This window comes from Barbus barbus, assembly GCF_936440315.1.
Source record: "Barbus barbus genome assembly, chromosome: 44".
NCBI classification, from domain to species: Eukaryota; Metazoa; Chordata; class Actinopteri; order Cypriniformes; family Cyprinidae; genus Barbus; species Barbus barbus.
The window spans coordinates 24,106,329-24,122,988 of record NC_136722.1 but is presented as its reverse complement, the minus strand read 5'-3'; the positions used below and the strand labels follow the sequence as shown (position 1 = coordinate 24,122,988).

Below are 16,660 nucleotides of genomic sequence, written 5' to 3'. Positions count from 1 at the left end.
CCTACTGGTTTTTGTACAACCCCTCATTAAGCAATATATAAATTACAAAGAGGGCATTTCTTGACTGCTTGAATCATTTGCTGGTCTCTGGCTTTCTTGGAAGTTTTCCAAAAGCATAGGAAGAAAAAAATGTGTTAATTAAAATGAATGACATCGTATATTATTAAATAAAGAGGTAAAGGTTTGATTCGTGAAAAAGCGTTGATTATTTATTTTCATTTTGGTCTGTAGAAACACTGGATGTTGCTGTTTTTACTAAAGATATGGTGCACCGAGAGTATTTGAACACTTTAAACAGATGAATGTCATTGCATTAGATAAAATATCAAATTAAGTATCACTTAAATGCACAGAAATTAAACACAAACACACTTTAAGCAAAAAAAAGCTGGTTTTAAATGATAAAACAATAGGTATTGCTGAAAAAGTCAAAGAAAAGTGAAAAACTTAGCTCTTAGCGATTTCTAATGCGATGACATTCACATTTATGTTGTTTTTTATGGCCATCGTATGTTTTCCATAACTGTAAATAAGCATTGTTGTGCCTTAGCGGTCATCATTTGACAGGCAGCACGTAATTGGCCGGATAAAACCCCTCGACTCCGCCCTCCTTCACTCCCCAGCACCAGCCCTGATCGTCCTCCTCCTCCACCTTGAGGAACTCTTCACCTGTGAGACAGACCCACACCTGTTACCTCCACCGCTCCACACTCAGAGTTACAGTTTAACTGCAGAAGATCACCTGATTTGAATGAGAGTTCATCAGGCTCCTCTCCGGTGTAGTTATACAGCGCTCGAACACGCACTCCTCCGATCATGACCCTGCACCACAACATCACAGACAAATCTTCTGCTCAAATCCTGATGCATCCAAAAACAGGCTGTATTTTAGTATTATTTATATAATGTTAGTATTTATTAATATTTTAAATTATCTTTTTTATTTTTTCATTATAATTTTAGTTTGTTTTAATCATTTTATTATGTGCTTTTGTAATTTTTATTGTTTATATAAATATATATATATATATATATATATTAGTATTTTTATATTTCTATATAGCTTTATTTTTTTTATTAGTTTTAGTATTTTAGTATTTATTTTAGTTAGTTGGCAAGCCTACATTTTTAATTTCGTTTTCCATATAATATTTATATTTTATTTCAGTTAAAGAGAATGTTTAAAAACTAAAATTTTAAATGTTTTTAAACTAAAGCTATTAAACAAAGTAATTTAATAAAACTATAATTTAATATAAAAAATATGCAATTTATATAACTAAAAAAGTCAAATATACAAATGCATTAATAGACATAATTTGTAAATAAATAAATGAGAGTAATAAGAATTTTTGTGGAAGATGTGTTTGTCATGAAAACTTGGGGGGGGGGGGGGGGGGGGGGGGGGTTCTAAAACAGGCTCATTTTATTATGGAAATATTTGAATGACCTGCAAATGTTCTTGGAATGTTTCATGAAACCCATGATTGGTGTAACCTAGTAAATTGGAGGCTTAGACCCTCAGAATGATATATAGTTTGTCAAGATTAACTTTGTCCCGTTTCATTTATTCTATTAGAAAACAATGACACATGCAAACAAAGATCGTTCAGTGCGAGGTCGCTCTGGTGAAGGCTAACAGGTTAACAATCACTGATTAGCTCTTCCTCAAAAGTGTTCATTTAACTCACTAAACACGACTTACAGCCACTGGCATTGACTGTACCTTGAAGCACAACTTACATAATCATAAAAAAAGGCGACATTCACAAATGTCAATCTGTCCAGGTCTGGCTGCCCTCCAAAACCAAGTGTCTGCATCAGAGAAGCTGTTTTAAGGGAGTCCATCGAGCCTAAAGCAGTTACAGTCCTCAAACCACATCAGACAACAGCAAAACACTGGAAGAGATCGCAGCTGGAGCGCAACCTAAAACACTGGAGGAAGACGACTAAAGCAACTTTGGGCCTTCAAGTGCTAAAGATGGTCAGAAATCACAATGAACACAGCGGCCCTAGAGCCAAACACAGCAGAGGAAACATGTTTTATACATGCATCTCTGAGGAACGGACTACAAAACTCATTAAGAAGTGAAACAACACATAACCTTGGAGGAAAAAACACAAAAGCACCCAGATTTAAAATACAGGACAAAATAAAATACAAAAACTACAGAGGTTTGAAAATCAAAAGATTAATGTAACGTACAAATTTACCTTACCTGATTTAATTTGATTTAACCCATCAAAAAAGAGTTTTATTGGTATACATTTATTTAGGTAAATTCAGTTATGTGAAATGATACTTTTGACTTTTTCAAGTTACCATTTTTCAGTGCTGAATAAGTAAATAAATTATTAATCTTACTGTTAATTTCAACATATATTATGTATGTACATAGCATCCATATAAAGCGCATACAAGCAATGCATGCATATAAAACATATTATATGTAAAGCTAAAGGTAGTTTCATTTTTTTTTTCTACATGAAATTTAGAGGTGGCTAAATCTGAAGAAGACTGTGATCAGAATTTTTGTCAGTCCAAAAAAAAAAAAAGAGTGGATTATTTCACATACAATGTATAATATAATAATATAACATAATATAATATTTTTTTTTTATTAATATAAGTTGTATGTGTTAATATATTTAATGGACCTGAGCTTACATGGACTTAATACACAGTGTAACAAATGTATTACTAATGAGAGCTTATTGTAAAGTGTTGCCAAATATCAAAGGCATTGCTTATTAAAAAAAATAAATAATGCAATATTCACAGACCTCATACTGCGCCAACATGCAATGTATATTGCCTACTATTTTTTAAAATTAGTATGCATTATGCAATAATAATTTTAAACAGTAGCACGCTACATTGTTATCACATGACCTCATGTTTAATTCAGTGCCGCCATCCTGATATCATGCCAGAAACAAATATTGTCATTTTGCATTTTTAATGCATTTTGTAGAAAAACATCTCTTCAAGGCTGATCAAACTGACTAGTCCAGATGAAATCACCTCCAGGTCATTCATCAGAGTGGAAATGAAGGTCTGCATCACGCGCCACAGACGGGACACACTTCACCTCTGTGACTGCAGCTCACAATCAGCCCTCATCCAGCCTCAATCAGCTCAGCTCAGCCGAGACCAAACCCAAAGAGACTCGCCGCTCTAATTGAGCTGCTGCTCGATACTTGTACATTTCATTTCCTAATGTGATTCATTCTAATTCTTTTCTAATTAACTTGATTTAATTAATATTACTTTTGACATTTTAATAGAGCACTTTGCATGCAAAATGTCTCAGTTAAGGCAGAACATTACAGGTGAATAAGACAGACCTTTTAACTAATGTGCAATTCATTCGTATTACAAGTTTTCTGAAATGCAATGTTTAAATATAGAAAATAGGCATTATATAATTAAATATGCACAAACTTGCATGTATTTTCAGAACAAGAATCTGAACATTGGATTAGGCCAGGTTAAAAATTCGTTTTTGTTTTTTGTTAACAGAGGGATTCAGAATATCTGTATTTATCACTCCATAACTTGGAAATTATTACCAACAGCCAGAAATAAATGAATTTGCATCCTGTTTTTAGGAATAACATGTTATATAAACCAGGAGAATGAACAAAACTCATATTTTAACATATTAACAATTAACATTTGTTGAAGTGGAGATTTATGATTAATTTTATGAAAAGGTCTTTAAATATACAGTATGTACTTTAATTGGAATCTATAGACGCAAATAGAAAATGTCTAATAAAATAAACACTTGTTTTTTATATATTTTGGATGTTTTCTTTCCCCTAGTCTGGAAGATATATAGGTGTCTCTTCATAGTTGAAAATTGCGAGGTTAAAAATACACGTATAGACACTATTGCATGTTTGTGTATGTGATGAGCTTACGCTTTCTCCTCAGTTCCTCTGTGCATTTTTGGTTTCTTTCCTGGTTTCTGCTTTTTAATCGGTGGGTTCCATTCCTGCCAAACACGCACACACAAAAACACACAGAGACGAGATTACAAGATTAAAATGCAAAGGCAATGAATAGCAGTAAGAAAATATTATCAAATGGGTTGTGTAGTTAATTTAAAGCTCAGAGAGTCATGAGACACTAAATCACTACTGTTCATGGCACAAACATAAATCAGGACAGATAATAAGATAGTTCTGCTCATAATATCTGAATGCATGTGATGACACACACCTCTAGTTTGGGCCAGTCCGTCGGCATGCCCGGCCCATGGTTGTTCTTCCACCAGCGGAGATCATCGGGCTCATTGATGGACATGAGTGTGTGATGCAGATCACTGTACACTACTTTAATACTGAAACACACACAATATGCATAAAAACACATGACAGGAAGCATCACTGCAGCTAATGGAACTTTTCAGTACTATAGGTATAATACTACAAACTTGATTTCCTTAAGTTATGTTTATCCAACAAACTTGCATCTTTGCATGTCGCTGTTTGCCTGAAAAGGAAAAGGTTGTGGAAGTCCGGCTTGATGCACTATGTGAGACAATCAGTGTTTTCATATTATTAACTTATGCATTTGGAAAATTCTGTCTGTCAAAAATATCCTGCAGGGTTTATGGAAAACACCAATTTATAAAGCTGAAATGTCAAATATAAATAATTCGATTCTCAGCTCTAAGATAAAAAAAAACAACCAGTGATCATGAACATTTTAATTTATTATCACTGAAATATTACTTGTTTTTGGTATATTTTGAATATTTTGAAATGTCAAATGTAATAATTTGATTCTCATGTCTTTTATTTTTATATTTTATATTTTCAATAAAATTTTATTTTAGTACTTTTATTGTGTTTTTGTCATTTGTCTGTATGTATTTATGCATTGTTATTTATTAGTTTTAGTTATTTTATTACTTCAAGTTAAACTTAACAAAAATAAGAAATGTTTCTATGACAAAATAGTTTTAAATATAATAACCCATGTACACAAATCATCAACTGCAACTGAAATTGCTGAAACCAACAACACTGTCAAATGTCTTGTTTGTTTTCCTTCAAAATGTGTGAAATGTTAATGTCAGAAGTGTAATTGTTTTAATGGTCAACATGGCCTTTATAAGGCAGCTAACATAATATTTCATATTTGGGGTGTAACGATTCATCGAAATGGATCGATATGATGTCTGATGACACGATGCATCGATGCCACGTGTAAAATATCAATATCTGTAGTATAAATAGGCACCTTTATTTTGGCACTGTCCACATTTTCACGTAATGGCCATCTATGCATTACCGCCAACGCGTGCATTCTCGTTCAAACTCGCGTATCAGGACTCGAATAAAGGACTGCCCGAAGGCACAAGGTGAGCATAAAAGAAGCTTGGGATTGTTTGCGGAAGAGTCGAGCGCTCTTTCTGTGCACGCATCTGAAGCGCATGCACACACACAGCCGTGTCTACACTGCGCGAATACTCAATTGAGCTCTCTTCTGTTTTTTTGTGCATGGATGAATAAATACAGACAAAATTACAGCAAAATGCACATATGTCTTAACATAAACAGTTGAGAAAGAAAACACATATATATCAGTATTTTAAATATGTGCTTTCATTCTTAAAGTGAAAGCAAACTAATAATAAATCTAATGCTGTCAAAGAAAAATACAAGTGCTCACTGCTCCTGACTGAATAACCTTTGTAACATCAAAAATGTATTTTATACAGTGAAGACTATGCAGTTATTTTACATTTGATTATTACATTTCTGTAGCATACCTGAAAATTTCTTTTAGACTGAGATGAAAAACCTGAAAAGCAATGTTTATGGAACTTGTGTCTTTGTTCTATTGTATTTATTTTCTGCTATTGATTGTAATTTGATTATATGTAGAAAAGACTTTTAGCACTGAGCCCATAGCAGCCAAAATATTGTATCGCTGGGTCTATTATACGAATCGGAATCGTATCATATTGTGATGAACCATCCAATTTACACCCTTAATATTTGAACAAAATGCTTGTTGGAGTTTAAAACCTCTCGTTGTTGGTAATGTCAAGGTGTCTGTGAATGGACAGGAAGGCCTGCTTCAGGAAGCTGATCCTCTTCCTCTCCTCCTCCTGTGATTGGTCGAACACAGACTCCATTTCCTCCATGTATCGCGGTGCGAAGCCAGTGACATCCTCTAGAACCTTCTCATAATGATCACGTGCCTGCAAAAACACACACATTCATTAAGTCACAGCAGTAAGTGGTGTTTGTTTATGGCGTCCGATCTCTGACTGACCTTGCTGCGCTCCTGTGTGGCTTTCTCTCTGGCCTGCTGGATCTTGGACAGTTTGCTCTCACTCAGCTTGGCATTGTGTTTGGCTTGATTCTCTTTTTCCTGAGCGCTCTGCTCTTTCTGACATGACTTATGATATGCCGCACGAGCCTTTTCCAGCTAATGGAGACACAAAGATTTATTATTAGTGTCATGTGGTGCTTTTCATATTCCATTCAGCTCTTAGTTATGTTACTGAATGTTATGCACTGGAGATACTATTTCATCTTCTTTCTATACGTTTCTCATTGAAGTATTAGAATATTATATATTATGTTATGTATACACTGAAAAAATGTGGAAACTATTTTCAATGAGAAACCACTAGTAAATTTCAAAATTACTAAAAATAACACATTTAATTAAAATTTTGAAGTAGAAATAATTTTTTTTGAACTTTTACAGTGTGTGTGTGTGTCTATATATATATATATATATATATATATATATATATATATATATGTATATATGATTATCTAATTACATATGCATGAATACATTTCCAGAACAGATACATTGTATTAAACCAGATTGAAAATTCTAATTTTTCTAATTCTAATTTTTGTTGACATATCAGAGTTAAGGGTTTTATAGTGGGGATTTTGGAGGATCTATTTTGTATCACTCCAAAAATCTGAAAATACTGTCAATAACCAGACAAAAACACATATTTGTACCATGCTTTTAGAAATAAAATGTTACATAAAATGTAATAAATAAAATATAAATCAAATGTTACAAGCAAAAATATAGATACTTAAAGATTTCTGGCTGGAAATAAATCAAGAAAACATAATTTAAATATATGCATTGTAAACTGAAATCTACAGATGCAGACAGATAACGTGTAAAATGAAAATTTCTGCAGTAAGCGATTACTTGATATTTGAAATGACAAAAACAAACACACCTCTAGCTAAAAGGATCACACCCCATCTTGATAGCTCCACCCCCAAGTTCATAAACATGCTATACAACAGGCACCTCCCCATCCTGAGTGACCACGCCCCTTAATGCTGATTGGCTAGAAGTGTGTTTTGGTGCTTGGTCCAAACCACTTTCAACAGCATTTCTCACAAGTCGCATACTGTACATTTAAAGTTTTATTTTGGATGTTTTCTTTCCATTAGTCTGAGAGAAGTCATGTAAAATCTCAGAACTGAGTAGTGGTTTTACCTTGCCTGAATACACTGATATATTGCGTGGATTTTGAAACAGTGGGAGTGAAACAGTTCGGTTGACTAACACAGCTGATCAGACTCAGCATATATTTTACTATCACCTTCTTTAACCGTTTCTCCCAGGGCTTCTGAGCACGAGAGAAAGCTGTCGCAAGGTCGTGTGACTCTCTGAATCCGCAGAACATTTTGCGCGGGAACGTCTCCTTCTGCCACGAGTGAATGCGTTCTCCATCTTCAGAAACCAGAGACTGGGAGACTGACGTGTGAAGGGCAGACAGACGCTCGGTGGACGAGAAAAAGCACTGCCAGGCCCGCAAGAGAGACCCGTACAGCGGCCCTGAGAGAAACAAACACACGCAGCAGTGAAAATCAGCTCACTTACAAACACTTTTATTCAATGACATTACACTGAGCACAAGTGCAGTAGAACTTGACGGCCAGCAAATTTTAGTTGCATGTAAAAAAGCAACTTTGCATAAAAGCCACAAGCAAAATAAGGGGTAGATGATAACAGATTAAAGCAAATGATCTCACTGTGAAGCATTGTCTAATTAAATGCATATATTTCCAGAACATAAATCTGAACATTAGAGAAAGCCAGAAAAAAGCAAAGATCTTGTTTCATTTTTTCATATTACAGTAAAATATTTTTTACAGAAAACTAATTTTGCATTTGCCTTTTCAACATTAATCAGAAAATGCTGTCAAAAACTAGAAAAAAATACTTTATTTTTACTATCATTCTTTCAGGAATAAAAATGATTTACAAAATCAATCGAATTGTGCAAACTTAGTAAAATTAATATATATATATATATATATATAGTTATAAAATTAATAAGACTGTAATCAATAAAGCTGTTGCAATAAAATCAAGACTTGTGTATGTTGGATGTTTTTTCCACTAGTCTTGAAAAATAACCCAAAATCTTTGGACTAACCAAATGTAGATAAATAGCTAAATACTTTTGGCCTTTTTACCTATAATAATTGTGCAGATTATTTGACAAAGATACAAAGATAATACTCACAGAAATTCCTAAATAAGATAACAGAAGTTTGCTCAAATATTATGCAACTTTCAATGGATGTTAGATGAAAACCCGTTTCCAACACTGAATAAAACATTTTAAAAAAGGCAAATGTGTTTTTTCTTTTTTTTTCGCTATTGCGACTTTACATCTAACAATTCTGACTTTTTTTCTGGTATTAAGTCGCAATTGCAAGTTATAAAGTCAGAATTGTGGGATATTAGCTCACAATTCTGACTTTTCTCGCAATTGTCAGCATATGTTTAGCGATATAAATTTGCAATTCCATGCAAAAATGCCAGAATCGAGGGATAACAAGTCACAATTACCTTTTTCATTGTTTGTGGAAACAGGTTTCCATAATCTAATGCTTCTGAAAATGCTATGTGGAGCAGGATTTTGGACCAATGAGATTGAACTGTGGGCGGAGCTACTCAGTGATAAAGCCCCATCATTTAACACAACACCCTGCAGTTTAATGTAGCTGACGATATGTTCTCGACACTCACGAGTCTCGGTGATAGCTTTCCACTTGTTGCTCCATTCGGTCAGCTGACGGGCGTACTGCCGCTCCACATGAGCCCGATCCTTCATACATGCGATGATGTCTTTAGAAGCCTGGTATGACTCTGGTGTCCTCTGTACTGTCCGCATGTAATTTCCTGGCTAAGAGACGAGAACAGAAGGGAACTGATTTTATTTTTCTATGATCTATGTGTAGTATTTTTGCTTGCTTCCAAGGTTTTTCATCCAGTGCTTTATACAATACAGATTTTTTCAAAGCAGCTTCACAGCAATAAACGAAAAAAGAACAGTGTTAATATTGTAAAATTCATCAATTGTGAGAATAATTCCATTTCAGTTGTAAATGAGCTCTGCAGAAGACAATCATGTCTTTGAGTTGTTTCAATTCAGTTCAATAGTGTTAATTTTGCAAAGATAGTGTCATTATACAGTTCAGTTTAGTTCTCATCTGACAGCGCCAATGCATTTAAATCAATAATATCACTGAATATGAACTGCCTGTTTCAATGCCTAGTGAGTGTCTTCCAAAAGCAGCATTTTACATTGTTCCTAAAATTAAAGAGCAAAGGATACTATCTGAGATAGTTTAAGAAAGCATCTCATGTATCCTTCATGGAGACGTTCAGACTAGAATGCATAGGACAAATCCAAAACAGAGGACAAAAATAGAGAAATATAATAAATAATATAATAACTTGCTCTGATATCTGTGTGTATTTACAGATATTAGAGTGCTGCATTGTTATCTTAGCAACATCAAAACTGTACTGGAATCAATTGTCAACTCAAATTAATTTGTATAGCACTCTTTAAAAATACACATTGTTTCAAAGCAGGTTTACACAAAATCATGATGTATATCCTAATATCTTTATGCCTTATAGTTGCATTTATTAACATTAAAGCAATGTGATAATATAGTTACATTCTGCGACGATACAAGTAATCAACAGTTGAGGTTTGTTATATAGTAAATATCACTTTATGTGAGTATACTGTTTGTGCATAAAGATGGACATACTAATATATCCAACATTATATAAAGAGCTGGGCAATAATATAGTTACATTTTGTTATTTAAAAAAAATGAAGCAGATTAAATTTGCTATATAGTACATACAGTATGGCTTTATGCAAGTATACTGTTGTATGCAGCTAAAGTTGGATATAATATAAATGTAACTTCATATACAGAGCTGTGCAATAATACAGTTCACACAAGATTTGCTATGTAATATATATTGCTTTACATGAGTATATGGTATCTATGCAGATAATGTTGGATGCACTATATATAATATAATATATATATTTCAAGTTTCAATTGAAAGGAAGGCATCAAATATAACAGCTTGTGGTCAGTACATCACTTAACATTACATTTTACCTCAACTCATTAGATATACAAAACACTAGAGGGAGCTTATTTACTGTCAATATTTATGTGTGTTTGAATAAATCTGTCAGGAAGACAATTTTTCTGTTGTTCATTTTAACCTCTAATATTATATACCAAATGAGACTGCTTTCCATATAGTTTATCGCATTAGTTGGGAGAGATTTTTTTCTTCAGGAAAACTAAACTATCGGTATCGGCAGATATTATTCTGAATAATCGGCTATCGTATCGGCTGAGAAATCTAGTATCTATGCATCTCTATTATCTATATATACTTAGGTTACACTTTATATTAAGGTGTGATTATGCATTTAATTACTCTGTAATATTAATTAACTACATGTACTTACTATCCGGATAGGGTTTGTCTTAGGGTTACTTCCATGTAATTATGTATAATTAATTGTTATTATAATAGTAAGTACATTTAACATGTAACAAAGACACCTTAAAATAAAGTGTTACCTATCGTATAGTAGTTGTATAACTTGTAATTAATTATTAAGTAGTAATTCATTTGTTATCTGGATATCCTGAGAATTATGAAACCTGTGGATCAAGTCTATATCGCTATTTTTCTGCAGCAGTGTGTTCCAAATCAGTCATTTTTTGAGGTTTGTCTCAGCTGGGATGCTGCCAGTGTAGGGAGCAGACAGCAAGGCAGCTCACTAGGCTTTGGAATAGTGTTTTTCTTACCATCCAGAAGCTGATTTTGTTGATATCCTCAGGTGGGCCTGTTGGAGGGTTCGCCATGGTTGCAGCTGACTGCAAAAGAGACATGATTACATGTAAGTGAAGAGGCATTTAGCATGCTTCATGTAATGGACTATAAATGCAATGCACTACTCAGAGCGCCAATAGATGTTGTCGGTCCAGCCCAGTTTCTGCTTGTTGCACCAGCCTTGAGCGCTGTTGCCCTACTTTTTGTTGGTACCCCCTGAACCCGTCTTAACACGTCGGGTGACATTTATTCAGGGGCATCTGGTTCTGTTTGCTCATTTGTTGCCACAATCCTCCAAGAGGCTTCATGGCAAACAGACGGCCGCTCGCCTACAGCGTTTCACAAGCTTTTGAACCTTCTGCACATTTGCGTTTCCCCAGGTCAGATGTTTCCATCTTCTGGTTTTGACATACTGCAGGATGAATTACATGCTGCCGTTTTAAAGCGTTTGTTCAAATCTCTATGAGCAATAGTAGTAGTGATGCTACACTTGGCAAACAGCACTAACAAGTACAGATGCTCTTGAAAAAGAAAACACTCCACCTGACAAGCTACTTTCTCCTGCTGCTTTCTTTGTTTGGCCTCATGCCATATAACAAAAGCCAACAATACACAGATAAACACCACTGTGAAAAATGAAGCACACTTTAGCATACTTATAAAAAAGAGTGCTTACAAAAATAGCTTGCTTTAAAAGAGTGCAAAGTCACTTTGTTTTCAAAAACTGAATTGCATGTAATTTGCAGATTATGAAAATATCTTATCGTTAGTTGAATTTAAGAGTGTTTTTTGACCCACTTAATTAGGATATAAGTGCATCTTTATTTGTAATTTCATAACATATTATGTTTGAAATATGGATAAGTGTACTGCAGAATGTACTGACAGCCATTTATGGTAAACTAAAATATATGTTAATTAGTGCTGTCAAACGATTAATCACATCCAAAATAAAAAAAATTATTTACAGTGGGCGAAAAAAAATATTTTGTAAATAAAATCGAATAAAATCGTTTGCCCACTGACAAAGAAATGACCAGTCTATAATTTTAATGGTAGGTTTATTTGAACAGTGAGAGACAGAATAACAACAAAAAAAAAAATACAGAAAAACGCATTTAAAAAAAGTTATAAATTGATTTGCATTTTAATGAGTTAAATAAATATTTGATCCATCCCCTATCAATCAGCAAGATTTCTTGCACCCAGGTGTCTTTTATACAGGGAAGGAACTGAGATTAAGAGCATGTATATATTTATATTCATGCAATTTATATTATATATATAAATATATTTAATGGGTTTGTATTTATATATACAGTACATAATAAATATACAAAATACACACACATATACTATGTGAACAAAAACTTTTATTTTGGATGCGATTAATCATTTGACAGCACTATCAATGTAATGGAAGCTTGTATGTAATGGATTCACATGTATTTGTAGTTATGAAGTTGCAATTTAGTAATGTAATATCAGCGATAATAATAATCAATAATCAAGTACTTGTGCTTCAGTATGTTAGTCAACACATTAAAATAAAGGTACTTCTTTAAAGCATGACAAATAGTCAACAAAAAATTTAAGATTTTAAGTACACTACAAGTGCACATTAAATACAATTAAACATTTATTTTTCCACAAGGGTAACACTGACTAAAATGGTGAGGATTTACTCCTGCCGTGGTTTAGTGTCTAAAATCACTCAGCAACAGGATGCAAAATAGTAAATGACAAGAGCAACAAATCCTGAAGTTTGCTTGATAAAAATACCTAAAGAGTCTGCAGAGTAAGTGGTTATAAAACTGGTCCACAAATCACTGCAATTAAAAAAATGTATGGACTGGTAAATGTGTGAGGTCATTTCAAATGATAAGAGAATGCGAGTCACTGCTATACAGCACGGGCTAAAGACTATTTACACATAACATGACTAAATGCATAAAAAAGTCCAGCTGATAAAAAGGTCTAGGGTGAGTTTCTGGCCATAATCCAGAGCATGCAACTGTCCGTGTGAATCACTCTAGGGACCGCAACTGGATATAGACAGTTCTGATGATAAACATCTCTGAACTTTGCTGTCAATTTAACATGATTAACACTGACAGAAATCTAGAAACTAATGGTGATAATGCTCACGGGAACTAAGCAAAATCACACAAACTAATTAAATCATGAATGGACATTACTGCATCTGGATATATGAATGCACGTGTTTATGAGCCTACTGTAAGGGTGTGTCTATATGAGTGTGTGTGTCTGTTCGTGTGATGCTACTGGAATCCGGGCTCAGAAATAGAATTCACCCACACCCCAGAATTCCATCCAGCAGCCGAGCGACTCCAAATAAACACGAGCTGGTGGGTCGTCTTACACACACACTTCATAAAACACACGCTATGTACGCAAAATACATCATAGAGTCAGAAATGCATTTTTTGAGGGCCGATATTTGCCCCCTGAAAGTGATTTTCTATTTATGAGAGCATATGTTATTCTTACACAAAACACTCTCAGATAAAAGGTACTGTAACTGGGGTGGCACTGTAAGGTACAAAAGCTTAAAAGTATTAATATGTAGGGTGAATTGCCCTAATGTGGGACACCTAAGGTCTAGTGTTTGTAGGTCACCCATAAATACATCAAAATCACATGACCTATCAAATGTCCCATCATATTTGAGGGTAGAGCAATCATCAAACAGGAGGCACCTTGTGTGAAGACCATCCGAAGGTTAGTGACATAGAGTTTTAACAAATTTGATATTAAGGATTTAAATACATTTTAAACAAAGCAATCCTGCTACTTTTTAGCCTAATATGCTTATGAAATGTTTGTCCATCAAAAAAATAGTGTAACTTTGTGTGTATAAACTATATATTTTATATTTTTATCAAATTTTGTAGTGTCCCACATTAGGAAATGTGGTTTCCAAATCCGGGACAGCATGATCAGCTTAATGTGGGACAGTACTTCAATGAGCCAAAAATGTGTGGTGGGGCATGGTTTGTGGGACAAACATGGTTATTTACATGGTTTTAGTCTTGTAATGCAATATTAGAATACTGTTAATGCAGATTTTTTTGTGTGTATATGTGGGGAAAAAGCAAAAAACTACAAACACCAGACAGGTGAACCAGGATGCTTGTGCTATCTGCCAGCATTCGTACGGTAACATAAAGGACCCCAAGGTCACAGAGGACTGGCTTTCTTGTCCAGTCTGTTCGAAATGGTTCCACAAAAGCTGTGCAGAGAACAATGGGGTTATAGACTATAAAGGTGTCTTGACATGCAAGGACTGCTTGTTTCCAGAATTGTAGGAGTCCAAAGTTAACCTCTGCAGTTTGATTTTATTTAGCCAGTTCAGGTTACGATTAAACGTTTTCAACTGGAGTTAACAGCAAGTTTATGAATTAAAGTTTGTTGAAGCTGTGTTTGTTGTTAAGTAAACTGAACTAGATAATATTGTATTATCGGTCTGATGATGTTCAGTTATCCATGTTTCATCCATCCATAACCAAGAGAATTATTAACTAAGATTTAAGAGAGAATCTAAAATAAAATAAGATTTTACTATTCTACATGTATCAATGTGATTGTTGGTCTTTTATCATAGATTTTTCAGTGTCCTACATTGGAAACAACTGTCCCACATTAGGAAGCTGCAGATTTTCTCAGACGATTTGCAATAAGAGCACTAATATGTCTATAATTTCTCTTATGAATGGGTTGTCTGAATTTTCTCTTTTGATTTGATTAGGACACATCCTGGGTTTTTTAAAATGGTATTGGGTGTGGATTTAATGTTTTGGTTACACATCGCAATATGTCACAGAAGTCTGAAGTGCAAAAAATGTCCCACATTAGGGCAATTCACCCTATCTTAAAGATCCTAATATTTACCATTTAGGGGTAAATAAGCTACAAAGACGTATCTTTTATTTTTTTTTGACAGCGAATCAGTTAAATCACTACCAAACCAAAACCTATAAATAGAAGAATAAAATATTTTAGAGAGCCATAATTTTTGCCCCCAAATTTATACATACACACACAAATATATCCAAAAGTCCTGGTTAATTTCTGACCATGATGCATATCGTGTTTTCAAATGCAAACTCGCATGTATACTCATTCATAAGAGTTTAAACATCAGTCTAGAGTTGTTGTTTTTTGCAGAACATTAAATATAACATTTACAGCCACAATCTCAAATACGAACAAACTGCATAGGGGGGAAAAAACATGGGTAAAACTTTATTTTACATGCAAGTAACCCTAAGCCAAACCCTATTCTTAACTCTAACCATTTAGTAAGTACATGTAGTTTATTAATATTGCTCAGTACTTAAATGTAGAATTACACTGTAACAGGGACACCTTAAAATAAAGTGTAACCAAAACACGTATACACATACAGAAGAAAATAATACAAAAAATAAACTCAAAGCCTTAAAATATAGCATTTTTGCTGTAGTGAATACCAATCAATTTTTAGTAATGTACAAAAACATAATGGAAGCATTTCAACACTGATCTACTGATCAATCTTTCTGTGTGAGCTAAATATATACTATAGAAATATTCAAAGCAATTTGTTTTTATATAGCAAAGTGACTTCACGTCCCAAAGTTACTTATTTAACTTTTTAAATGCTAATTTCCTTAGTTTAGAAAGCTGTACTGATTCACACACACTATCCAATAAATCAGGGTAACACTATTTATACTATATGGGTCCTTGGCATGTATGCATCTAAAACCATTTTAAAATATGCATGCAGATTGTGTCATATTAACTGAGAATAAATTAACTATTTGTACTTTAAAAAGAAATTGTGTCACAGCACAACCATTTAGTGTAAGTGGGGTGCAAAAAGTGGTTTAAAAAATAAAAATGATTTTGCAGCACTTATATATTTATAAAAACTTTTTTTTGTCAACTATTCCGAAACTTAAGTCAACCTGAATAGCAGAAGAAAAGTCAAACTGACCTGTCACTCCACGCCTTTTTTCTTCCGTTCTTTGGCTTGTTCTGCCCTCCTTCAGTATCTCTCACTTCTCTCCCATGTCTGTCTGACGTCGCTGTGGTGTGTGTGCAGTCAGTCAGCTGTTGCGGAGCTGCATACGTACATGCAAGTGTGTTTTCCTTCTCTCTCTCTCTCTCTCTCTCTCACACGAACACACACAGAGACATACAGACATTCTCTCTCACCTCAGTGTAAATGAGTTGGCAGGTGTGAAATTTAAGTGTTTTAGAATGTGAGAGTTATTTCAGCTCTCTGCCAGTCACAGCTCAGAGCGAAAAACTGCCAACATGTGAAGCAATTAGTATGTATCAGTGTGTTCACAGAGCAGGTTCATAAGTTCAAAATCAAACACTATTAATACTATTAATATAATGCAATTTCTATAATCAAAGAATATGAGGTGTTTGAGGCACTGAACTTAGTATAGTAACATA

At 34.0% G+C, this 16,660-nt stretch overlaps 1 protein-coding gene and 1 gene segment (V, D, J or C); both read right to left on the bottom strand.

The window, feature by feature from the left end:
- Positions 1–16,660, bottom strand: part of LOC306863410 (Ig kappa chain V-III region MOPC 63-like) — a 773,265-nt gene that overhangs the window by 144,753 nt on the left and 611,852 nt on the right.
- Positions 186–16,316, bottom strand: LOC306863406 (protein kinase C and casein kinase substrate in neurons protein 3-like). The gene is made up of 10 exons (XM_079406740.1): positions 16,191–16,316; positions 11,164–11,232; positions 9,053–9,209; positions 7,614–7,849; positions 6,296–6,451; positions 6,046–6,221; positions 4,229–4,349; positions 3,928–4,001; positions 743–822; positions 186–669 (listed from the first exon to the last, which is right to left on the bottom strand). The coding sequence occupies exons 2-10, from the start codon at positions 11,218–11,220 to the stop codon at positions 557–559; spliced, it is 1,170 nt and encodes a 389-aa protein (XP_079262866.1). The 5' UTR covers positions 11,221–11,232; positions 16,191–16,316; the 3' UTR covers positions 186–556.

What these genes read in the sequence shown, in the direction of transcription:
- LOC306863406 (XM_079406740.1), bottom strand. Translation starts at nt 11,220, where the DNA reads ATGGCGAACCCTCCAACAGGCCCACCTGAGGATATCAACAAAATCAGC. An exon ending in GGGAGAAACGGTTAAAGAAG is followed by an intron (nt 6,452 to 7,613) that starts GTGATAGTAAAA and finishes TGTCTCCATTAG; the next exon opens with CTGGAAAAGGCTCGTGCGGC. An exon ending in GACATTACCAACAACGAGAG is followed by an intron (nt 4,350 to 6,045) that starts GTTTTAAACTCC and finishes TGTGTGTTTCAG; the next exon opens with TATTAAAGTAGTGTACAGTG.